General features: G+C 54.2%; 2 protein-coding genes across 4 annotated transcripts in view; one reads left to right on the forward strand and one right to left on the reverse strand.

Moving 5' to 3' along the window:
• ESPN (espin) overlaps positions 1 to 6,312 on the reverse strand; it is a 33,556-nt gene extending 27,244 nt beyond the window's left edge. For all 3 annotated transcript variants that reach the window (XM_068986083.1, XM_068986082.1, XM_068986081.1), the window contains exons 1-2: positions 6,019 to 6,312; positions 2,180 to 2,373 (exon numbers count right to left, since the gene is read on the reverse strand). In XM_068986083.1, the coding sequence (XP_068842184.1) occupies positions 2,180 to 2,373; positions 6,019 to 6,312 (488 nt within the window). The remainder of the gene's footprint in view (positions 1 to 2,179; positions 2,374 to 6,018) is intronic.
• Positions 6,313 to 12,539: 6,227 nt separating this feature from the next.
• Positions 12,540 to 14,869, forward strand: HES2 (hes family bHLH transcription factor 2). Its single transcript, XM_068986312.1, has 4 exons — positions 12,540 to 12,684; positions 12,770 to 12,865; positions 13,142 to 13,241; positions 13,321 to 14,869. Exons 1-4 carry the CDS (start codon positions 12,640 to 12,642, stop codon positions 13,575 to 13,577), a joined length of 498 nt encoding a protein of 165 aa, XP_068842413.1. The 5' UTR covers positions 12,540 to 12,639; the 3' UTR covers positions 13,578 to 14,869.
• Positions 14,870 to 24,656: the final 9,787 nt, after the last annotated feature.

Raw genomic sequence — 24,656 nt, forward strand, 5'->3', positions numbered from 1 at the left:
TTGTGAATAATTCACAGCGTTTCACAGCAGGCTCATGAGAACAGAGCCCAGGTGGCCTCCCCCAGAGCCAGGCTCCCTGGGTCCCCTGACTGCACCCTGCCGCAGCCTGGGCCTCTGCCCCTCCCCAGCCCCCCAACTCTTGCCCTGGGGTCCCCAGCCTTGGGGAGCAGGAGTCTCTACCTCTGAGTAGGGAGTGGGTGCCAGGCCCCAAGTCCTCCAGCCAGCAGGCCCCACCTCAATTTCCAGCCCTTTCCCCCTACCTGAGCCCAGCCTAACAGTCAAACAAAAGTACCTCCTTATCAGCCAAGCCACGCATCACTGTGGGAACAGAGCCCCAGGCCTCTGTCCACTTCCTTGAGATTCACTGGGGGCTGGTGGCTCATCGGTCCAGGCCATCTGGCCAGAGAGAGGGTGTCAGGGCCCAATCACATCCAGCCTCACTGCATGGCCTGGGAGGGCTCAGGGTCCCTCAGGCCCAGAGTCTGCCAGGGTGCCCCCAGTATAGCCTGAGCCTTCCTAAGGCTGCAACCCCAGCCCGTGGAGGCTTGTCCTAAGCCCCAGACTTCTCCATGAGGATGGGCCCAGGGGCCAGCCTAGGGCTTCACCGCCACCTCCATCAGTTCTTCCAGGGCGTGGGCCCAGAGGTCCTCAGTGCACACCACTGGAGCTAAGTTGGCACTGCCATCAAACTGGCTTCCTGGGACCCACCGTGTGCAATGGGGGAGGCTGGCAGGTGTGAGAGGATGACCACAGCCTGTCTCTCCCCTCTCGGGACCTCCGTGTTGGGTGAGGGGGTGGGGTGAGAACCACCAAGGTGGGGACAGACACAGGTGCAGTGCTCCAGTCCTTACCTGGGAGTCTATCAGGGAGTCTGGGACCAGCCCCCAGGGGTGCTGATGGCTGCAGGGTGGGAGCCAACACCCGAGGGTGCCTGGGGCACTCCTCCTTGAAATCCCACTGATTTTGATGTGACCCAGACCCTGGGTTGTCTGGAGGAGGAGGGTTCACTCCAAAGTGGTACCCAGTGGCTTCTGGTGGGGACGGCTGTGAGACCTTTGCCCCGCAAGGTGCACCTGCTGGTCTCCCATTAACCAAACCAGGCACCCTTGCTTAGCAAGAACAAGCCAGGCCCAGCCATCCTGGGCCCAGCCTGGGGGCTTTCAGCTACTCCACCTGCACACCATGTGCCTCTGCCCGAGGGGCTGCCCACTGGAGCCACCCTGCCACCCGGCTGTGGGGCCAGCCTGGCCTCCTGCCTGCTCCCTGGCGGGCAGTGGCCACCCCAACCCCTCACCCTCAGGGGTGAGGACAGGCCGTCCCACCTTGTAGCTCTCAACCTGAGGCTGGGTCCTTTGTCTCCACTTATTTCCCAGGTGTCCCCTTGAACTGACAAAAGTCACCAGTCAGAGCTCCCACCTCAGGTCCCAGGGTCACTGGTGTCCCACTCCCTCTGGGTCTGGGTGGTATCCTCCCCCGGGACCCCTGCTTCCCTCCAGGTACACCTAAGACCTGGCTCCCTCCTCCCCAGGAACTCCATGACTCCCAGGATCTATACTGAACCCCATTCTTCTGCACCCCCACCCCACCCTGGGGTGCACCCAGCCTATGGCTCAGCTGCTTTCTCTGATCAGCCGCTTGCCCAGCGCCTCAGGGGGTTTGAGAGCCATACCCCCCTGGTTAGTGGGAATGAGCTACTGGCCACAGGGGAGGACAAGCTGCTCTGTGATAGGCCAGGAGGCAGGGTGAGGGTCTGGGCAAGGGGCTACCTCCCTTCACTCTGGATAGCAGCCATGGCTCCTCCTTCTTGACTAGAGTCTAGGAGCTGCCCCTATGCCCCATTTAGATCAGTCTTGCAAATTAACCCAGGCCAGAGCTAGAGGGACACCTGCTGCAGGCTGGTAAGGATCCTGGGGAGGGGAACTTGTCTGTATGGCCATCTCCAGAGCTGGGGTGGGCTGGGGAGGATCTGCCTGTGGGGCTTGAGGCTTGTGGCTGTGGGCAGCCCACCAGGAGGGGAGAATTATCAGCTTGTGTAGGTGCGGTCTCTGGCCAGGCCCCTGGCCATGGGATGGCCCAGAAGCAGTCATTCCCCCGGCATGCTGGAGAGGGAGACAACCTCAGGTATCCCCCAGAGCCCCCGCCAGCCCACCCAGAGCCCCCTGGAGAAGAGGGTCCTTACTCAGGGTGGGACCTGATGAGAAGTCTCAGGGAGGGGAAGTCTCCTTTGGCGGCGGCATAGTGAACAGGCAGGGCGCCTGTGTCTGTGGCCATGGTGGGGTTCCCACCGCCGTGACGCAGCAGCCAGTTCACCACCTCGGGGTGGCCAAAGCGGGCAGCCAGATGCAGGACTGTGGCACCAGAATTGTCTCTGTCCTGTGGGAGGAGACCTCGTTAGTCCTGAGCCTGGTCCTGCCTCGCTCAGACCACTTCCTGCATCCCACCAGCCACCAGGGCCCCTCTGTCCTCCGGCGCCTGACTGGCCCCCTCTGAATCTCAGTCCTCAGGGAAGCACCACGCCTTGCATGCTGGGCTCTCAGGACATGGCGCCTGTCACTGACCACGACAGATCAGGCCTCCAGTCTGTGAAAAGGAAGGAGGTTTCTCGGTGTAAGTAATGTCTGGCACTTTTGATGTGCCTCTTGGCTTCCTCACCGAGCAAGCGTTTATAGAGTGCCAATGTGCCAGAGGTGGTACAGGGAGCTGGTGGGGAGGAGCGCCTGTCTGTCACCCAGATGCTCAGGGAATACCCAAAGGAGTCACTGGGTCAGGAAGCGTGGCTACTGGGCCTGCTCTCAGAGTGAGGAGGTACTCCCTGCACCTAACCCTGCCCCCTCCCTCATCCCCCCTCGCCCTCCTCCTCCCCAAGTATCCCATAAAAAGAGGCCTCAGGGTTGATGTACCTCCAACACCCCAACCTCAGTGCAGAGAGCCGCCCACCCCAGCAGACTCCCTGCTCCCAGCCCCCAGGGAACAGGCTGTGTCCCTGTGGAGGAGGAAGCCTTTGGCTATGGGTGGGCAGGACCCAGGCAGTTAGCCAGTGGTGGTAGGTGTGGGCTAGAGGCAGCCCCGGGGAAGGGCTTGAACAAGATCCCCTCCCAGGCACTCCAAAGGAGACAGGCCAATGCCCTGGGCCCAGGAGTGCTGATAGCATCTTCTGTGAACATCCAGGTGTGTGTGTCTGTCGTGGGAGGTGGTATGTGACCTGCAGGCCAAGGCGGGGAAACACGGAGAACCCAGGAGTCTGGACTCAGAGGCTCGGAGTTTTGGAGAGTGGGCACTGGGTCTGGAACAGAACGAGCTCCCAGCACCAAGCACGTGGGATGCTGGAGAGGTAGGCAGGGAGCCCGGCAGGGGCACAGGGAGTGGGGTGGGGCAGCGGTGGAGGCAGGCACTGTGGGAACAGGTGTGGCTGAGGCTGCGGGAACTGGAGAGACCCTGAGCTTAAAGAAGGTGCATCTCAGTTACGGGAGAACTGCTGAGGCTCCTCCAAGTGAAGAAGTGTTGGTTGCTTTAGTTGTGTCCAACTCTTTGCAACCCCATGGACTGTAGCCCGCCAGGTCCCTCTGTTCATGGGATTCTACAGGTAAGAATACTGGAGTGGGTTGTTAGTCCCTTCTCCAGGGGATCTTCCTGACCCAGGGATCGAACCCAGGTCTCCTATACTTCAGGCAGAATTTTTTACTATCTGAGCCACCAGGGAAGCCTCTAAGAAATGCAGAAAGTGAGGGGCAAGGGAACAGGGCCCAGGGGCACGGTGGGGAGGTCACAGTCAGACTGTGGGGTTGGGGACAAACAGAGTGGCTGATGGGCTAGAACACAGGCAGAGGAAGGGGAGGCAGAGAAACAGCCCACAGGAGGCAGAGGACGATGCTGAGAGGCCTCTGTGTGCGGAATGCCCGCGGAGGACCAGAAGACTGGTTTAGTCTGTCCTCCTGAGCCCAGCAGCTTCCCTCATGGCTCAAACAGCACTAACACTCTGCCTGCAATGCAGGAGACCTGGGTTTGATCCCTGGGAGGGGAAGATCCCCTCGAGAAGGGAATAGCAACCCACTCTAGTATTCTTGTCTGGAGAATCCCATGGACAGAGGAGCCTGGAGGGCTACAGTGCATGCGACCACGGGGTTGTAAAGAGTCAGATGCAACTGAATAACTAACACACTTCCTGAGCCCAGCGGACAAAACTGGCTAGAAGTGACCTGGACAGGCCCACAGTGAAATATGCCCTGCACTCCAGCTCTTGAGAAAAACCCTCCTTCCCATTGGGCCTGGGGACAGTGGGCCTGAGGCTCCAGGGGATCCTGATGGCTCTGGGCCCCTGGGTGGGGGTGGAGAGGGAGGCCCCAGGAAGGAGAAGATCACAGGCCTGTGACCTGTCCCCAAGGTCTCAACAGCTCCAGAGGCCCCAGAAGCCTCACGTGCTGTGGCCTGCACCCTAAAGCTGCTTATCTCCCCAGGCTGAGCAGGGCCCAGGATCGAGGTCATCCTCCCGTACATACACACTTCCGCCCCCAGCACCCAAGCTGGCTGGGGCTAGAGGGCGGGGGACTGGATGAGCTGGGCACAAGGCCACCTGCTCCTCTACCTCCTCTCCAGTGGCTGGGGAGGCTTCCGGTCAAAGCTGGACACTGGAATCGGGGAGGCGTGCCACCTCCCAAAAGGGTGGGGAGGCGCCACACGCCAGGAACTCCTGATAGCAGAGCTGGCCGGGAGATAAGGGGCCTGGTCATCTTCCAGGAAGGGTGGGATGGGGGTCCTTGCCATCCTGAGGCTAAAAGGTGGGGGGAATGGGGCCTGGCTATCCCTACGGCACAGCCAGTCAGCTCAGAGTCGCCCCTGCCTCCTCTACTACAGCCAGTTAACACAGTGGTCTCTTGCTAAGAGGAAAATGAGTTCTGTCCCTCCATCCTTGGCTTTCCCCTACAACCATAGGATCCTGCAAATTCTGAACCCAGCCTACAATCCTACAGGACCTGGCCCTGCTGGCTCCTCCCTGCCTCATCCCACTTCAGACATGCTCACCTCTTTGCTGTGCCCGTCACAGGACAGAATGTGTCCCCCTCAGGGCTTTGTACTTCCTGCTCCTTGTGCTCGGAATTCTCAGGTCATCACCTGGTCACTTCTTCCCCATCAGCCAAAACTTCCTTCCGAGGTCACCCCTCGGAGGGGCCTTCTCTGGCCACCTTGCCCAAGCAGCTCCCCGATGCTCCCCCCACATGGCCTAGCAGTGCCTGGTGGTACCTGGCTTACTCTCTAACCTGTGTGTTTGCTGTTCAGTGTCCTGATGGACTGGCAGTTCCAGGGGATCAGGAGCACACCTGGACCCCAGGCCTAGACCCTGCTGGATGCTCTTGTTTCTGGCAGGACTGAGCAGGAAAGCTACACACCAGACCTGAGCTGCCTCCTTTACGTCCCACTCAGGAGAGGCCAGACTGGCTGATACCAGCCCTGTGGCCACTGAGTGAGACCAGGTGGGGTCTCAGGGCAGGAAGACTCAGGCTAAGCTGAAGAAGCAGAGAAGTGGGAAAGTGCTGATGTCCTGGGATCCGCTCAGATCCTGGGAAGGACCCCATTTACCAACTCCCCCCCTCCTTAGGGAAACATGCAACTCAACCAGAGGTAGGCTGCAAGATTTTGTGCACCACTCTTCCCAGACCTGATCCTGAAGGACATGGGCTTCTGACTCCAGGCCCTTTGTTCCCCCCACCCACTCTCCAGGACTCCCTGGATCAGTGCCTTTCCCACACCCTCACCTTAAATGCTATCCTGGTCGAGCCCAACTCCATTCTGGTTTATCACCTGGTAATCTTCTAGGTGGTGGCCAGGGCTTGCCAGAGCATCTGCTCGGGTACTCTCAACCCAGGAGCCCACCCTGCCCCAAGTCCTTTGGAGGGAACTCCAAATCAGGCTTGGCTCCGCGGTGCCCCAAACCATCCATCCTTGAGCCACGAGGGCTCCAGGCCAGAACTCCTTCCTGGGGAGGAAGCCCCCTCGGGGGCCCAGTGAGCGGCGCAAACTCACATGCACTCCGCAGTCTCCCTGTGAGAGCAGCCACTGCAGGCAGGCGAGGTGACCAGTGGCGGCGGCGTCGTGGGCCGGCGTGGCGCCGTTGCGCGCGCGGGCCGCAGCGGGCAGACCGGCCTCCTCCACCAGGAAGCGCAGACAGTGCAACTTGCCGGCGCGGGCAGCATGGTGCACCGGGAGCGCGTCCAGCGGGTCGCGCAGCGAGGGCTCCAGCAGGCGGGCGGCGTGCAGGGACCGCAGCACGTCCAGGTCGCCCTGGCGCGCCGCCTGCAGCGCCTGCTCCAGGGCCATGGTGCCGCCTGCGGCGCCGCGACCTGGGCTCAGCGCGTCCCTCGAGGCGCCATACAGGGAGAGCCGGCGGCCGGGCCGTCTGGGCCTGCGGGTCGGGAGGCGGAGCGGCTGCCGGCCCGGCCTCTGTCCCGCGTTGCCTCGCCGGCTCAGCTCGGCCTCCGCCGCGCTCTGGGGCAAGGGGCACCCGCGGCGCCCGGCTTAAGGCTAGGGCCTGCCCCCGCCCCCGCCCCGCCCCGCCCCGCCCCCGACTCCGCCTCCGCTCCGAGCGCCCGACTGCGGCCACAGGGGCGGTGCGCCCAGGGACTTCTCTCTTAATTTATTATACCTCCGCTCAGAACGGAGAACCCAGAGGCTGATCAGACTGGGTTCGAATTCGAGAGCCGTCCAGAGCGTCCAGACGAACTCATTGATCAATCCCGTGCCAGATGGAGGCGCTGGGGACACAAGCCAGCAAACAGTGACCGTGTGATCAGAAAAGGAAAACGGGGAGCTAGGGAGTGAGTTGTGGAGGCCACGTGGGCAGCCGGGGAAGGGCCATCTGGGAAGGGACGGTGGGCTGGGCTTTATTCGCAGGCGCACAGGCCTGAGAGACTTGGGGAGCCAGGGCCATGCACCAGGAACCGGCCTAAAAAGTCCTTAAGGAGTTCTGGGTCTATGCCTTGGAGAGTGGGACGGGTGCTGGGTCCTCAGCCTTTCTGGGTCTCCCAGACCCTGATAACTGTCCTCAGATTTCAGATTTCCCAAGGAAGGGTGACAAAGAAGGGGAAAAAGATGAAGGCCTGGTGTACTCTGGTTTCCAGTCCTAGAGACCCTGGGCTCAGAGACCCTGGGCTCAGAGAGCGCCCAGAGCTACCCTCTGGGGTGGGGAAGTCAACTGTAAGTTTGGGGCCCTGAGGCTGCCAAATAAAGAGAGACAGAGAAGCAGGCTGCAAGGGCTGGGGAGAAGGAGGGGGCGGGCACAGGGGAGGCACTCCAGAGCAGTCACCTGGGGAGCAGGCCTGGGACTCCTCTGCAAGGGTGCAGGATGGCTCTGAGAGGGCAGTGGGCCAGGAGAGCACAGGTACACCAATCTGCCCGCCTGCTTGGCCAGAAGCCCTTCGTGGGAGCTGGAGGGAGGCCCTGCGGGCTGGACAGGAAAAAGAACTGCTGGAAGACGGGGCTGTGTAGCTGTGAGAACTCAGTCAGCACACCCGGCGACCTTGAAACATCCAGTGTCCTTCCTCCCGATGGGACTGACCCTTCCTCACCACCTCCCCACTGGAGCCCTGTGAGTGCTCTGCCAGGGGCTGTTTTACCCAATGGCTAGTGGGACAGGCACAGGATGGTGCTGGAAATGCCTAGAGTGAAGGGGCCTCCAGGAAGAGGTGTGTGTGTATGTGTGTGTTTTAGTTGCTCAGTTGTGTTCAACTCTTTGTGACCCCGTGGATTGCACCACGCCAGGCTTCGCTGTCCATCACCAACTCCCAAAGCTTGCTCAAACTCATGTCCATTGAGCTGATGATGCCATCCAACCATCTCATCCTCAGTTGTCCCTTTCTCCTACTGCCTTCAATCTTTCCCAGCATCAGGATCTTTTCCAGTGAGTCAGTTTTTCTCATCAGGTGGCCAAAGTATTGGAGCTTCAGCTTCAGCATCAGTCCTCCTAATGAATATTCAGGACTGATTTCCTTCAAAATGGACTGGTTGGATCTCTTTGCAGTCCAAGGGATTCTCAAGAGTCTTCTCCAACACCACAGTTCAAAAGCATCAGTTCTTCGGTGCTCAGTTTTCTTTATGGTCCAACTCTCACATCTGTACATGACTACTGGAAAAGCCATAGCTTTGACTCGACAGACCTTTGTCGACAAAGTAATGTCTGCTTTTTAATAAGTAGGTGTGCAATTACCTGGAGCTACCACTAGGTGGCGCCACATGCAGTGGACTTTGAGTGTCATGAGCTTAGTCGCTCAGTCCTGTCCAACTCTTTGCGATCCCATGGACTGTAGCGCACCAGGCTCCTCTGTCCATGGGGACTCTCCAGGCAAGAATACTGGAGTGTGTTTCCATGCCCTCTTCGGGGGCATATTCCCAACCCAGGGATCAAACCCAGGTCTCTTGCCTTGCAGGCGGATTCTTTACCATCTGAGCCACATGGTACCCTCCTAAACTGGATCTTCTGGGCCTCAGTGGCCATATGGGTTTCTAGCTACTACCACCACACCAGACCCACCTCACTCCCCCATGGGACCTGTGACTGCTGGGGTCTAGGACCCTTACCCAGTGGTTTTCAGACCAGGGGAGGGAGGAGCCTTAGCCTGGCAGCGTCAGCAATTCAGTTGGCACTTGGTGCCTGCTACAGCTGCCCTCCTATAGCCTACACAGTGGCAAGTGTACCCTGAGTGTTAGGGGTACTTTGAGGACAAAGAACTAAAGTGGCTTCTCTTTTCTGGGAGGCGTACACCACACGGCATGCAGGATCTTCCCCAACCAGGGAACAAACTCATGCCCCCTGCATTGAGAACACAGAGTCTTAACGACTAGATCACCAGTGAAGCCTGTAAAATAGCTTATCTTGAAGGTCACTCCCTGTGCTTTCTCCATTAAAAAAAAAAATCCCTGCAATTCTTATCTTTCCTTCCAAGTGGCCCCCCATTCCTGGACACTCTCATCTATCACATGGTTTTGTCATTCTGGGGATCAGATCACAGTGATGTGCTGCTGTTATGGCACTGGTCAAGGCAGAAGAGCTGTCCCTCCCACTGCCCATAAGGACTCCTCCATAGGAGTCACCTGTGAGCACCCATCCTCACTGACCATCTTCTCAGACTCCTTTCTGAGGATGCCACTCAAAGTCAAGCTGAGATACAGGCCTTCTCTGTCCTTTCTGGGCTGCACTGTGTCCACTGGATCCTCCCAAGCATCCCTAGAGAGCCCATAACCAGCAAGAACACATTTTTGGAAGACCTAACACTTATCAGGCATCATGCTAAGCTTCATATGCATATTTAATCCCACAGGGATGCTATGAGAGAGGCACAACACTACACCCATTTTACAGCTGAGAAAACTGAGGCACATGGAGGTTCTTTTTGTTTTGCTTATTGTTTTGGATTTTAAATTAATTATAATTTTAAAATTTATATTTGGCTGCAGCGGGTCTTTGTTGTGGCACACAGACTTTCTCCAGTTGTGGTGCACTGGCTTCTCATTGCCATGGCTTCTCTGGTTGCAGAGCACAGGCTTTAGGATCATGGGCTTCAGTGGACGTGGCACACGGGCCTGCCTGCTCCATGGCATGCAGGGTCTTCCCAGACCAGGGATCGAACCCATATCCCCTGTGTTGGCAGATGGATTTTCATCCACTGGACCACCAGGGAAGTCCTGGTTTTGCTTTTTATCTTGCTCGAGGTGACACAAATAGTAAGGGGCAAAGCTCAGAGGCAGATGCTCCTGTGCTCTTCCTTCTTCCCTCTGCCCCTGAAGTTCCCTCTGCCCAGAGCACCTCCAGTGTCCCCCAGATATCAGTCCCTCCAGTGTCCCTCCAGATATCAGTTTAGGGGCTCCCTCCCCCCCCTGGAGATTCTTCTGCTGGGATCAGCATCTGCCCATCCCAGTTACTTGGAAAACGGCTGTTCAGACCCCTCTCCCCACTCAAGGGCAGGGACTTAGGTGAAATGTGTCCCTACTGTACCCTAAAGTGGTCTCAGCTTCCTTAAAGACTGCATCCCCGAATTCTGTCCACTGGGTTATCTTACCTAAGTTCCCTTGCTTATAAATGACTCCTTCCTCCAGATAAACCAGCAAAACCCCCAGAACTCTTCCGATGAAGGGAACAGCCATGGGGGACTAGAGGAGGGACTTTAAAATCTGGGGTAGGGACTTCCCTGGTGGTCCAGTGGTTAAGAATCTTCCTGCCAATGTAGGGGACACAGGTTTGATCCCTAGTCCGGTAAGATCCCACATGCTGCATAGCAACTAAGCCCATGTGCCTGCCACAATTACTGAGCCTGTGGTCTAAAGCCCAGGAGTTGAAGGTGCAGAGCCCACGTGCCACAACTACCGAAGCCTGCAGACTCTAGAGCCTGTGCTCCGCTATGAGAGAAGCCGTGGTAATGAGAAGCCCATGTACCCCAACTAGAGAGTAGCCTCCACTTGCCACAACCAGAGAAAGCTCACACAGCCATGAAGATCCAGTGCAGCCAAAAATAAATAAACAAACACAATTAAAAAGAAAAGGTTAGAAAACAAACAAAACAAAACTAGGGTACCTGGAATTTCCTCGCAGTCCAGTGATTAGGGCTCTGTGCTTCCACTTCAGGAAGAATGGATTCGATCCTAGGTTGGAGATCTAAGATCCTGCAGCTGCAGGACATAAATAAATGAATAAATAGTTAAAGTGAAAGTCGCTCAGTCGTGTACGACTATTTATGATCCCATGGACTGGAGTGGGTAGACTTTCCCTTCTCCAAGGGATCTTCTCAACCCAGGGATTGAAACCAGGTCTCCCACATTGCAGGTGGATTCTTCACCAGCTGAGCCACAAGGGAAGCCCAAACAAATAAAATTTGGGGGTAACTGAAAAGGGAGTTTTCTCCCCCACCCTTAAGGCTTCAAAATGGTGGTCCACAGACACGGACAGGGCTGTTCTAGGAAGAACCTTCTTCCCCAGGAGTCAGGTTCAGGGTCTCTCAGCCAGGATGCAGATGTTGGTGCGGGGAGGGGGGCTGTTGGTACAAAGAGGAATGTGCCAGGTGTGTGGCCCAGGTGTGGTAGGTGGGGATCAGTGAGGGATCCATGAGGTCCTTTTCTTTGAGCCCCTAAAGAATCATTAATGACCTGGGAGGAGACCTGCTCATAGGAGCTCTGAGCTCAACGACTGGAGGAGACAGTGGCTTAGGCATCCCCAGGCCCTACTTTGCTAACTATGCCGATTTACTCTAATAGCCAGGACAGTCATGGGGTGTAAAGGAGGTGAGAACCAAACGGCCCTTAGGGTATAGCATGTATTCCACACGTGGTAGTCAGTCAGGTCTGGGCAGCACGAGCTCCCCCACTCGCCAGGTTGCTCGTCTTTTTCCTGAATGGCCCGCTGCCCTCTCAAGCCCTGCGGGGGGAGCACGCGGCCTGGGAACTTCGGCCAAACGTCGAAGGTGGGGCTCAGAGATGGGGGTTTGGTTGGTGGAGGGGATGGGCCCCCTCCAGCACCCGGGACAGCGCCGGTCGGCTCCACCCTGTGGTTCCTCCTCTCGGCCGGGGTCCGTGGGTCCAGCCCGCCCTCCTCCCGTGGGTCGGCCTGGCGGTCCGCCGTGCTGACCGTTGCGCGGCCAGCCGGTTGAGGGCGGGCAGCCTCGAGCAGATGGGCGGGGGACGCCCAGCCAGTTTGCAGCAGCAACGGCCACGCGGCGCGGAGGCGGGCCCCGGGGCCGCTGGGGCCCGGGCGGGCTGGGAGAGACTGCGCCGAGGACCGCCCCGCCCCGCCCGTCACGTGAGCTCCGACTGTCCCGCGGGTGGGAGCCCGGAGGTGGAGCAAGTGAAATGAAAATGAGCTCTGAGTGCTCCTGGGTTGCCTCGTCTTCTCTGGGCCTCAGTTTCCCTATGCAAAACCGAGGACGAGGGTGTGGGGGCAGGTGGTCCCTAAGTCGGTGAGGGCCGGAGGACTCTACGGAGCCGCAGGGGGCTTAGTCCTGCCTGGCCAGTTTCCAGCCGTAGGAGCCGAAGCAAGTTGAGATCTCTTTCCGGGCCTCGGTCTCCCCTTCTAGCCCCACAGGCCAACTGGTGGGGCGAGCCCCTCCCCGTAGTAGAAACCTGAGCTGAGTAGTAACTCCCTGACGCCGAGGACTTGAGGGTCCCGCAGCCCCGGGTCCCCTGCCCAGGCCCAGGGCGGGGCTCAGAGGAGCCGCTGATCTCGAACGAGGGAAGGGCAGCGCTGGACAAGGAAGGGCAAGGGCCTGGCCCCAACCTCTTCCCTCCAGCCCACACACACCCCCGCAGGTGCTCTGGGAGGAAGGCGCCCCAGGCCCGCGCCCCAGGCCCGCGACCCCGCCGCAGATGGGACGCCAAGGCCTGGAGCGGGATCCCGGGGGCTCCGCCGTCCCCCTTCCTGCCCCCACCTCGCGCAGGAACAAAGGCGGAGGTGGGACCCACAGGCGGCCTGACTCCGCGGGGCGGGGCGGGGCGGGTCCGCTGCCTCCTTAAAGCCGGGCTACGGGCGTGGCGCGCGCACCACTGGCTCCCGCTTGGGTCGTGCACCGGACCTCCCTGCGGGCCTCGGTCTCCTTTCGGTGTCTGCGCGCTCGCGCGCAGGTCTCCACAGGCCGGCCCCACAGTGGCGCCGCTTTCCCGCCGAGCATGGGGCTGCCTCGGAGGGCAGGGGACCCGGCGGAGCTGCGCAAGGTAGGAGCCAGGGGACTGGCGACTGGGGGCAGAGCGGCGGGGGCAGGGGCCTGGACGTAACCGCGGCCTACACGCCCGCCTGCAGAGCCTGAAGCCGCTGCTGGAGAAGCGGCGCCGCGCACGCATCAACGAGAGCCTGAGCCAGCTCAAGGGGCTCATTCTGCCGCTGCTGGGCAGGGAGGTAAGTGCTGGGGCCTCGGGGCCCTGCCAGGCTCACTGGGGCTGGGGGTAGGGGGTCCCTGGGCGCGGGCCGAGGAGGCCGAGCGGGCAGAGATCCTCTTGCCCTAGGAGCCGATAAGGGGCCAACGCGTGGCGCGCAAGCCTCGGGGAGGCCACCCACCGCCGGCCACGGCGTGCGGAGCACCCAGCTCCTGGGAGCGCAGTGCTCACGGCAGGCTGCGGGAGGTCTGTCTTGTTTGTACGTTTCTCTGTCCCTTTCCTCCGTGGCCCGGCGCAGAGCTCCCGCTATTCTAAGCTGGAGAAAGCGGACATCCTGGAAATGACCGTGCGCTTCCTGCAGGAGTTGCCTGCGTCCTCCGGCCCGACGGCGGCGCCCAGTGAGTGACCCCACCCCGTCCCTGCCCGGCCCCGCGGCCAGCGCTCCAGCCCGCGCCTGACGCCGCTCTCCGTCCGCAGCACCCTCCGACAGCTACCGCGAGGGCTACAGAGCCTGCCTGGCGCGCCTGGCTCGCGTGCTACCCACCTGCCGCGTCCTGGAGCCTGCCGTGAGCGCTCGCCTGCTGGAACACCTGCGCCGGAGGGCGGCCAGCGCCACCTCCGACGGCGGGCGCTCTGGTGACCCTTGCAGCTCGCCAGCGCCCTCCCCACCGCCCGCCCCCGGGCCCTCACCACCCGAACCTCCCCGGAACCCGGGTCTCTGGAGGCCCTGGTAGCCCCCACGGCCGTTCTATGGACCTTGCTGACTGCGTGGGACCAGGGGCCCTGGACAGACTCAGGAAGCTCTTGGAGGCGGCTCCCATTCCCACCACGAGGGACCAGCCTGGTACTTAGAACCGGGGCAGATCCGGATGTCTGTGATCTGTGCTTGGAGACTGAAGTCCACCGGGACTCAGGAAATAAGGGGAGAGGTTTAACCCCAGCTTGGGACGTCTGGGCTGGAAAAAGCCTCCTGCCTCAGCAGGTGGAAGGGCTCGGGAGCTGGGCCAGTCACAGCTGCCCCCGAAGCCCACACACCTGCCCCAGTGCTGGCAGCAGCCCAGGGGCTGGGCCAGGAGCTCACCTGAGCCAGGTGCAGCCATCTGCTCTGACTGGTCACTGCTCTCCCAGCCCTGCATGAGTCTGCCTCCTTGCCAACTCATCCTGGGAACCTCTGGGCAGGCGGCAGCAGCGGCCTGAAGGGCTCTGCAGGTGGGGGAGCCTTGACCTCCACTCCTGGCTTCCTGCCTAAAGCTTCCAGTTAATTATAGGGACAGGATGCCGCCAGGGCTGTGTGCCTAGAGGTGGGCGCTTCCTTAGGTAGGCTCGGGAAGGATTTATTCCCTCAAGCACTAAGTTAGCACCTGTGTACCGCACACCAAGTCCGGTGGTCTTGGGATGTGAAGAGGGATACTACAAGAGTGAGGGTGCCCTGTGGCATGGAGGAAGCTTGCTGCCTTGAAGGGCCGGGCCTGGGGCCCAGCACAGAGCCAGTGCTGATGCGGTTGCCTGAGGCAGCAGAAACTCAGAGGATGACATGGCAGGTTGAGGAACCGGAGTCCACGTTTCTCATTTTCTCTTTTGAACTGCTCTCTGCTACTGTCATGACAGATAAGTGGAAGCAACTTGTTCTTAAGACTTCTGGCTTCCCCATGAAAGCCAGAGAGACTTTGAAGGTCCAGAGGGGAGGGGGTGCTGTGGATCCCAGCAGTGGGTGTCAGGTGATCACCTGTTTCTCCCCAACTCAGTCATGTTCCCAGCATCTCCTGGGGCTTCATGGAGCATTTATGGGAGATGGGGAGTCCTCACTCCCCGTCCCCAGTCCCCAGTCCAACAAGCCTGTGTGAGGGACTGGGGCACTGGGGGAAGAAGATAGAGCTGATGGGAGGGGTCATTAAACTGACCTATATGCCACATAAATCCGTGATGACCTAGGCACTGACTCCAGTGGCAGGTTTTGGGGAGGCTGCGGGCATCATTGAAGAAGTCAATGTTAAGACAAGAGGGTGAACTTCTGGCAAGGTTGGCCATCCTACCACCTGTCTGGGCCAGCTGGCTGGACTGTATGCTCCTGGAGGGCAGGGCTGGGGCCGAGTGTACCTCTTTGTCCCCAGGGAACGTGGCACGTGGTGGGTGCTCAATAAACATCGTGAGCTAATAAACAGGCGATGTGACTGGTCCATGCTCTATGGAACCCCGACAGCCTGGTTTTTGACTCCCGCCCTCTGGATCCCTAACATCCCTTTGAAAAGCAGCTGCACCAGAGCCCATACTCCCCAGGACAAGTGTGGGGGAGGGAGTGGAGAGGAGGGAGGGCAGTCCCTGGGAACACAAGCCTGCATGCCTGAGCGCCCAGGAGCAAGTGGAGGGGGGCAGATAATCCACAAGCCCACGTCCACTTCGTGAGTTCAGGTTTCCTCCTTGAGTCAAGGACTTCCATCCCTTGGGCACACCCTGGGCAGGCTCCTTGACCCTTTAAATAAGAACTTTCAATAGGGGTTTAAAGTTGGTAAGAACTGACCCACTAGAGGCCACTGCTTTCTTCTGAGCCCATCTGTATCCCCAACTCTGTGACTCTCGTTGACCTGGCCCCAATCAAGCCATAAGACAGGTGGTCAGGGGGCAGGTGTGTTTAGGCTAGTGACTCACAGGATCAGGCATTCTGGGGTTCTGAGGCCAGTCAAGCCTTGGCAAGGGGATGAGGCATGCCCAGGCGAGTGAGGTTCTGCGCCCGAGGTGAGAAGCTGGTTTCCCAGCAGGAACATGCAGGAGCTGCCTAGAAGGTCTCAGCTGGCCCTCCAAGCTGGGCTTGTGAAATAGGGACACCAACAACTCTCCTCCACAAGGCACCTGGTGGCGCCTCCCTCAGGCAACTCCCCAGGTATTCCCAGGGCCCTGTCTCGTGGTCAAAGGTGAGCCCTGGGCAGAGCAGGCTCCTAAGGTGTGGGAGGGAGGTGGCCTCACTCAGGACCATTGAATGACCCTTACAAGGCTCACAGGGTGCCTAGCAGACAGCTCTTGCAACATTCTCTCTGCTCTGGTCCTGTGACTGAGTCTAGCTGCGTCTGGTTATCATGCTCGGTTGGAGAAAAGGCTCCCACGTCTCGAAAACCAGTGGGTGAAATGGTCCAATGACCTAATGATGGCGGGAGCACTGAGCTGTCGAGGAGACTCAGGCTGGGGCCAGGTTGCACCCAGCCTGCTGGCACCAGTTACTTTGGAGAAGGCAGGTGTGGTTTCCATGAGTGAGAGAAAAGAGTAGGTTACCAAGGAGGACTCCTCTAATAAACATTTACAAATTGCTCTGCTCTGCCTGGGAAGCCCAGATTCCAAGGCTGAGTCTTCCATGGGTTTATCTGGAATAAGATCGGAATGAACATAGCCTGTGGGGACAGTCTGGAAAAACCTGCGCCTTTGAAGAGTCCTCCCCAGAGTGCTTTGGGGTGACCACTCTGGAGATGGGTTAGCACAGAGGGGTCTGTCCCTGCAATATGCAGACAGCCACCTCATTCATCAATAAGCAGTCATATTTACTTTTTTATTTTTAATATTTATTTATTTGGTTGTGCTTGGTCTTGTGGCATTCGGGATCTTCAGTCTTCATTGTGGCATTCAGGATCTTCAACAGCTCAGTTGTGGCATGGGAGATCTAGTTCCCTGACCAGGGGATCAAACCCGGGACCCCTGCACTGGGAGCAAGGAGTCTAAACCACTGGACCACCGGGGAAATACTACTTTTAAAAAACACACCAGGTTGCTATCGCTGGCCCAGTGAACTAACTCACCCAGTGGTGTTATTTCCCTTGGTTTTACTTCTTGTCTGGCCCCCTGCCAGTGTGGCCGTGTCTCTGGGGTGCCTGTGCCTGTGTGTGTGTGTCCCTGAGCAGCCAGGTGGCCGCCCTGCAGAGAGCTGCCTGGGCATGCAAGGAAGGGGAGAAGGCAGCCACCCACTGAGGGTTCCCGGTGAGCAACTGGTTTCACTTTGGGTTTTGAGAGGCCCTGGCAAAGCCCCAGGCTCTTAAAGCAGCTATAATAAAACTCTGAATGGTTTCAGGGGCGTGAGAAAGGCACTAGAGGGCACGCCCTAGATGCACATGTGGTGTCTTGTTACAGAAGGCCCATTGGAGGGCAGTAGGGAGCAAGGGTTGGTGTCTGGTCACAGGACGACGCTTTGTGAGCCCAGGGTACCCTGGTCTGGGGCTAAGGAAGGAAGAGTTTCAGCTGATTATGCGCCCACTGCTGGTTCTGTTTGGAGGGCAGGCAGGAGAGTCCTATGTCTTGGTGCTCAGTACATTAAAAATGTTTGGGAAGGACTTCCCTAATGATCCAGTGGTTAAGACTCCATGCTCCCAGTGCAGGGGCCTGGGTTCAATCCCTGGTAGGGGAACTAGATCCCACATGACTCAATGAAGACCTGGAGCAGCAGCCCCCCAACCCCAAAAAATCCCCAAACAAAAACCAAACCAAAAACCTTGGGGAACATAGGACAAAGTACTTAAAGAAAACCATTTTGGACTCCAGGAATCAGAGACAAATCCAGGTTTTATGGGGACTACATTTTTGAGGCCTTCTGTAAGAAAACATGTAAAATTATGAGTAAAGATTTAGGATGGAAATGAATATTCAGAACGAAAAATCAGTTGCATCAAGCTAGTGCTGCTTGCAGACTCCTGTCCTGTCCCTTTATGTTTCTCTTTAAGCAATTTACCAACCTGCTTCCGCAGGAATGCTTCCTGGTGACACCCCTCTCCCCCACCCCCACCCCTCCCCTCTTCTCCTAAAACATTCTGCTACCTGTCCTTGCTTGTGGGCACACCCAAGCTTAAGCCTCATCAGCCGCATGGTAATTCCATTTCTGCCCAGAATGTATCCTGGGTTTCCTGCAATGACAGTAATAAGATAAATACCTTCTCTTTGCTTCCTCCATTTGTTTTAGGCTATAAATTACAAGGTATAAAGTGGAAGTGTTAGTCACTCAGTAGTGTCCAACTCTTTGCAACCCATGGACTGCCAGGCTCCTCTGTCCATGGAATTCTCCAGGCAAGAATACTGGAGTGGGTAGCCATGCCCTTCTCCAGGGGAACTTCCTGACCCAGAGACTGAACCTGGGTTTCCTGCATTGCCAGTGGATTCTTTACAAGGTATAGACTCACACAAACATTTACATCATTCAATTTCCCCCGCCCCCTTTGCACCACCTGGGAAGCTGGTGAAATGTAGATTCCTGGGTCCCACGTCCAGGGGTTCTGATTTTCTGTGTTTGAGTCAACAGATTCACACCTTTCACTTGACACAGGGTTAATTTGACTGAGGAGGAATTCCCTGGGGGGTCCAGTGGTTAGAATTCAGCACTTTCAGGGCTGGGGCCAGGGTTTCTATCTCTGGTCAGGGAACTAAAATCATAAACAGTGCAGGAACCATCTAGATATTTATAAGTAAAGTGTGCATGCATAAAAGTGGACAAATTGTAGTTGCACAACCTGATTTATTATGATAAAATAGATATACTCATGAAAAGTGAAAAAGTGAAAGTGTTGGTCACGCAGTCACATCCTATTCTTTGTGACCCCATGGACTGTAGCCCACCAGGCTCCTCTGTCCATGGGATTTCACAGGCAAGAATACTGGAGTGGGTAGCCATTCACTTCTCCAAGGGATCCTCCCAACCCAGGAACTGAACCCAGGTCTCAATCTGAGCCACCAGGGAAGCCCATACTCATGGAAACCACTCCCTAGATCAAGACACACAACATCAGCAGCCCTCCAAAAGTCTCCTTCCTGCTTGAGCAAAGAGGCCACACCCTAGTACTGGGGATTCTGGGGGCTGGTCTGGGGGTAATGGGAAGTTAGCCCATTCAGTGGGCACAGAGTTCTCCTTCTGCAAGATAAGAAGAATTCTGGAGATGGATAGTGGTGATGGTTGCCCAATAGTGTGAATGGACTTAATACCACCGAACTGCACACAGAAAAATGGTTGAGATACTAAATCTTATGTGGATTTTACCACCAATACATTGAAAGATACCATATCTGAGACATCCTCAGTGGTCCAGTGGTTAAAGCGCTGCCTTCTAATGCAGGGGGTGCAAGTTTGATCCCTAGTTGGGGAACGAAGGTCCCACATGCTGTGGGGTCCAGTCAAAAATTTTTTTTTTTTTAAAGATACCACATTTGGAATTGGGGCAGCTACTCAACTGAGTCCTTCAGGCTCCATCTGGTTTTCACCGTGACCAGCCTGGTCAATTAAATGAAGCTGTGACGCATCTCTTAGGTTTTTAAGTGTGGCAATAATTCTTGCCACTCTGGGAATCTAGGTTGTTTTGATTTACTATCTTGGTTGTGGGCTGTTTGGAAGTTTGCACTTTTTTTCAAACTGTGTTAGTAATCCAGTGACAACTTTAGCAACTTATGAATATATGTACTGTTAATTTGATATATGCTATTAATAATTATCCATCCATTCCAAAATGAGCATGCTTTTAAAAAATGATACCTAAAATGGTGATGGACAGGGATGCCTGGCGTGCTGCGATTCATGGGGTTGCAGAGTCGGACACGACTGAGCGACTGAACTGAACTGAACTGAATGATAGATGTATGTGATAGTGCTTTACTTCTAAACAAAGAATGACATAGAAAGGATTAAATTAATAGACATCTATTTTCCCACTATGCTTTCATTAATTTTTATCATGTGTGTTTTCTCTACCTTTGTTTTCTCTTTGATTCCTGCTAAAAGCATATTCTAAGGGATTTGATTTAGGTCATACCTGAATGGTCTAGTGGTTTTTTCCTACTTTCTTCAGTTTAAGTCTCAATTTTGCAATACAGAGATGATGATCTGAGTCACAGTCAGCTCCTGGTCTTGTTTTTGCTAACTGTATAGAGTTTCTCCATCTTCGGCTACAAATAATATAATCAGTCTGATTTTGGTATTGACCATCTGGTGATATCCATGTGTAGAGTCATCTCTTATGTTATTGGAAGAGGGTGTGTGCTATGACCAGTGCATTCTCTTGGCAAAACTATTAGCCTTTGCCCTGCTTAATTTGGTACTCCAAAGCCAAACTTGTCTGTTACTCCAGGTATCTCTTGACTTCCTACTTTTGCATTCCAGTCCCCTTTGATGAAAAGGACATCTTTTTTTGGCTGTTAGTTCTAGAAGATCTTGTAGGTCTTCATAGAACCATTCAACTTCAGCTTTTTCAGCATTAGTGATTAGGGCATAGAATTGGCTTACTCTGATATTGAATGCTTTGCCTTGGAAACCAGCAGAGATTATTCTGTCATTTTTGAAATTGCACCCAAGTACTGCATTTTGGACTCTTTTCTTGATGAGGGCTACCTCATTTCTTCTAAGGAATTCTTGCCCATCAGTCAGTTCAGTTCAGTCACTCAGTCCTGTCTGACTCTTTGCGACCCCATGAATCGCAGCATGCCAGGCCTCCCTGTCCATCACCAACTCCCGGAGTTAACTCAGACTCACATCCATCGAGTCAGTGATGCCATCCAGCCATCTCATCCTCGGTCATCCCCCTCTTCTCATGTCCCCAATCCCTCCCAGCATCAGAGTCCTTTCCAATGAGTCAACTCTTCGCATGAGGTGGCCAAAGTACTGGAGTTTCAGCTTTAGCATCATTCCTTCCAAAGAAATCCCAGGGCTGATCTCCTTCAGAATGGACTGGTTGGATCTCCTTGCAGTCCAAGGGACTCTCAAGAGTCTTCTCCAACACCACAGTTCAAAAGCATCAATTCTTCGACGCTCAGCCTTCTTCACAGTCCAACTCTCACATCCATACGTGACTACTGGAAAAACCATAGCCTTGACTAGATGGACCTTAGTCGGCAAAGTAATGTCTCTGCTTTTGAATATGCTGTTTATGTTGGTCATAACTTTTCTTCCAAGGAGTAAGCATCTTTTAATTTCATGGCTGCAGTCACCATCTGCAGTGATTTTGTAACCCCAAAAATAAAGTCTGACACTGTTTCCACCATTTCCCCATCTATTTCCCATGAAGTGATGGGACCGGAGGCCATGATTTTCATGCCCATACTAGTAGATATAATGGTATGTTCATCTGAATTAAATTCACCCATTTCTGTTCATTTTAATTCGCTGATTCCTAAAATGTTGATGTTCACTCTTGCCGCCTCCTGTTTGACCACTTCAAATTTACCTTCATTCATGGACCTAATATTCCAGGTTCCTATGCAATATTGCTGTTTACATCATCAGACTTTACTTCCATCACCAGTCACATCTACAACTGGGCATTGTTTTGCTTTGGCTCAGCCTCTTCATTCTTTCTGGAGCTTTTCTCCACTCTTCTCCAGTAGCATATTTGGCACCAACTGACCCAGGGAGTTCATCTTTCAGTGTCATATCTTTTTGCCTTTTCATACTTTTGATGGAGTTCTCAAGGCAAAAATACTGAAGTGGTTTGCCATTCCCTTCACCAGTGGATCACGTTTTGTCAGAACTCTCCACCATGATCCATCCACCTTGGGTGGCCCTACACGACATGGCTCATGGTTTCATAGAATTAGGCAAATCTGTGATTCAGGTGATCAGTCTGGTTAGTTTTCTGTGGTTTTCATCCTGTCTACCCTCTGATGGATAAGGATAAGGGGCTTATGGAAGCTACCTGATGGGAGAGACTGGCTGTGGGGGAATCTGGGTTTTGCTCTGATAGGGGTTTATGACATTGTACAGGAGGCAGTGATAAAAAAACCATCCCCAAGAAGAAGAAATGCAAAAAGGCAAAATGGTTGTCTAAAGAGGCCTTACAAACAGCTGAGAAAAGAAGAGAAGCAAAAGGCAATGGAGATAAGGAAAAATATATTCATCTGAATGCAGAATTACAAAGAATAAAAAGAATTACAAAGAATAGCAAGGAGAGATAAGAAAGCCCTCTTCAGTGATCAATGCAAAGAAATAGAGGAAAACAATAGAATGGGAAACACTAGAGATCTCTTCAAGAAAAGTAGAGATAGCAAGGGAACATTTCATGCAAAGATAGGTACAATAAAGGACAGAAATGGTATGGACCTAACAGAAGCAGAAGATATTAAGAAGAGGTGGCAAGAATACAGAGGAAAACTATACAAAAAAGATCTTAATGACCCAGATAACCACAATGGGGTGATCAGTCACTTAGAGCCAGACATCCTGGAGTGTGAAGACAAGTGGGCCTTAGGAAGCATCACAATGAACAAAGCTATGGAAGTGATGAAATTCCAGCTGAGCTATTTCAAAATCAAAAGATGATGCTATTAAAGTGCTGCACTCAACATGCCAACAAATTTGGAAAACTCAGCAGTGGCCACAGGACTGGAAAAACTCAGTTTTTCATTCCAATATGAAAGGCAAAGCCAAAGAATATTCAAACTACCGCACAATTGCACTCATCTCACATGCTAGCAAAGTAATGCTCAAAATTCTCCAAGCCAGGCTTCAACAGTACGTGAACCGAGAACTTCCAGATGTTCAAGCCGGATTTAGAAAAGGCAGAGGAACCAGAGATCAAATTGCCAATAGCTGTTGGATCATCAAAAAAGCAACAGAATTCCAGAAAATCATCTGCTTTTGCTTCATTGACTACGCTAAAGCATTTGACTGTATGGATCACAACAAAATGTGGAAAATTCTGAAAGAGATGGGAATACCAGACAACCTGACCTGCCTCCTGAGAAATCTGTATGCAGGTCAAGAAGCAACAGTTAGAACTGGATATGGAACAACAGACTGGTTCCAAATTGAGAAAGGAGTACGTCAAGGCTGTATATTGTCACCTTGCTTATTTAACTTGTATTCCAAGTACAGATTTCTCAAGTTTATTGTGATCCACACAAAGGCTTTGCCATAGTCAATAAAGCAGAAATAGATGTTTTTCTGGAACTCTCTTGCTTTTTCCATGATCCAGCGGATGTTGGCAATTTGATCTCTTTGAGAGACTTTATTTTCTTGGGCTCCAAAATCACTGCAGATAGTGACTGCGCCCATGAGATTAAAAGATGCTTGCTCCTTGGAAGAAAAACTATGACCACCCTAGACAGCATATTAAAAGGCAGAGACATCACTTTACCAACAAAGGTCTGTCTAGTCAAAGCTAAGATTTTTCCAGTAGTCATGTATGGATGTGAGAGTTGGACCATAAAGAAAGTTGAGCACTGAAGAATTGATGCTTTTGAGCTGTGTTGTTGGAGAAGACTCTTGAGAGTCCCTTGGACTGTAAGGAGATCCAACCAGTCAATCTTAAAGGGAATCAGTCCTGAATATTCATTAGGAGGACTGATGCTGAAGCTGAAGCTCCAGTACTTTGGGCACCTGATGCAAACGGCCGGCTCACTGGAGAAGACCCTGATGCTGGGAAAGATTGAAGGGAGGAGGAGAAGGGGACGTGATGTGATATGATGGTTGGATGGCATCACTAACTCGATGGACATGAGTTTGAGCAAGCTCTGAGAGTTGGTGATGGACAGGAAAGCCTGGCGTGGTGCAATACATGGGGTTGCAAAGTGCTGGACACAACTAAGCAACTGAACTGAGCTGAAAAGCATATCCTACTGAGGTTTTTTTTTTCTTTTTCTACTCAGTTCTTTATTTTCCCAACCTTGTTTCTTTTATTATTAATTTTTGTCTGTGGTGGGTCTCTGTTGCTGTGTGGGCTTTATCTAATTGCAGCAAGCAGGGGCTACTCTTCATTTTGGCTCATTGGCTTCTCACTGCCGATGGTTTCTCTTGTTGCAGAGCTTGGGATCTAGAGTGTGGGCTCAGTATGTGTCACATGGACTTAGTTGCTCTGCAGCTTGTGGGATATTCCTGAGCCAGAAATAGAACCCTTGTCCCCTGCTTTGGTAGGTGGGTTCTTAACCACTGGACCACCAGGGAAATCCTCAAGTTCGTTAACATGATTTTTCTATGTCTAATTCAGATATAGAAAGCTGTAGGATCCTATAATATGGATGGAACAATGAGAATAAAACTAACATAGATGGTTCACTGGTCTATATTCTTATAATTCACATGATGTAATACCGTTTCCCTATAGGTCCGGTTGTTGTTGTTGTTTTTCAGTTGCTAAGTGGTGTCTGACTTTTTGCGATTCCATGGACTGCAACACACCAGGCTTCTCTGTCCTTCACTGTCTCCCAGACTTTGCTCAGGTCCACATCTATTGAGTCGGTGATGGTACCTAACCTAACCGTCTCTTCCTCTGTCATCCCCTTCTCCTTTTGTCCTCAATCTTTCCCAGCATCAGGGTCTTTTCCAGTGAGTCAACTCTTCGCATCAGGTGGCCAAAGTATTGGAGCTTCAGCTTCAGCATCAGTCCTTCCAGTGAATATTTAGGATTGATTTCCTTTAGGATTGACTGGTTTGAATTCATTGCAGTCCAAGGGACTCTCAAGAATCTTCTCCAGCACCAGTTTGAAAGCATCAATTCTTCAGCGCTCAGTGTAAGTCAGATGTAATTATCTAAACTCCAGGAAATTGCTGACTTAGAGGTTTACACTTCATCTACCCTACTGTGTAGGATAGGTCTCGGAATTCATGCAGAGGCTGTGCTAGATATCAAGTCTCTATATTCCAGTCTTACTTTTGGGGACCAGAGAAATGACCACAATGTCCACACACTCAGTGGATCCATTGTGAGCCACACAGGACCAGGAGTCCATTTGTTACATGGCCTTCACCATGTCCCCACTCTCAGGGGGACATGTGACGACATTTGAGAGCTCCAGGGATCAGTGTGAACTCAGACTCTGTGTCCAATGGTCCTGGAAATGTTTGCACACTCACCCCTGGGGTATAGTTA

This window comes from Capricornis sumatraensis, chromosome 14 (assembly GCF_032405125.1).
Source record: "Capricornis sumatraensis isolate serow.1 chromosome 14, serow.2, whole genome shotgun sequence".
NCBI lineage: Eukaryota > Metazoa > Chordata > Mammalia > Artiodactyla > Bovidae > Capricornis > Capricornis sumatraensis.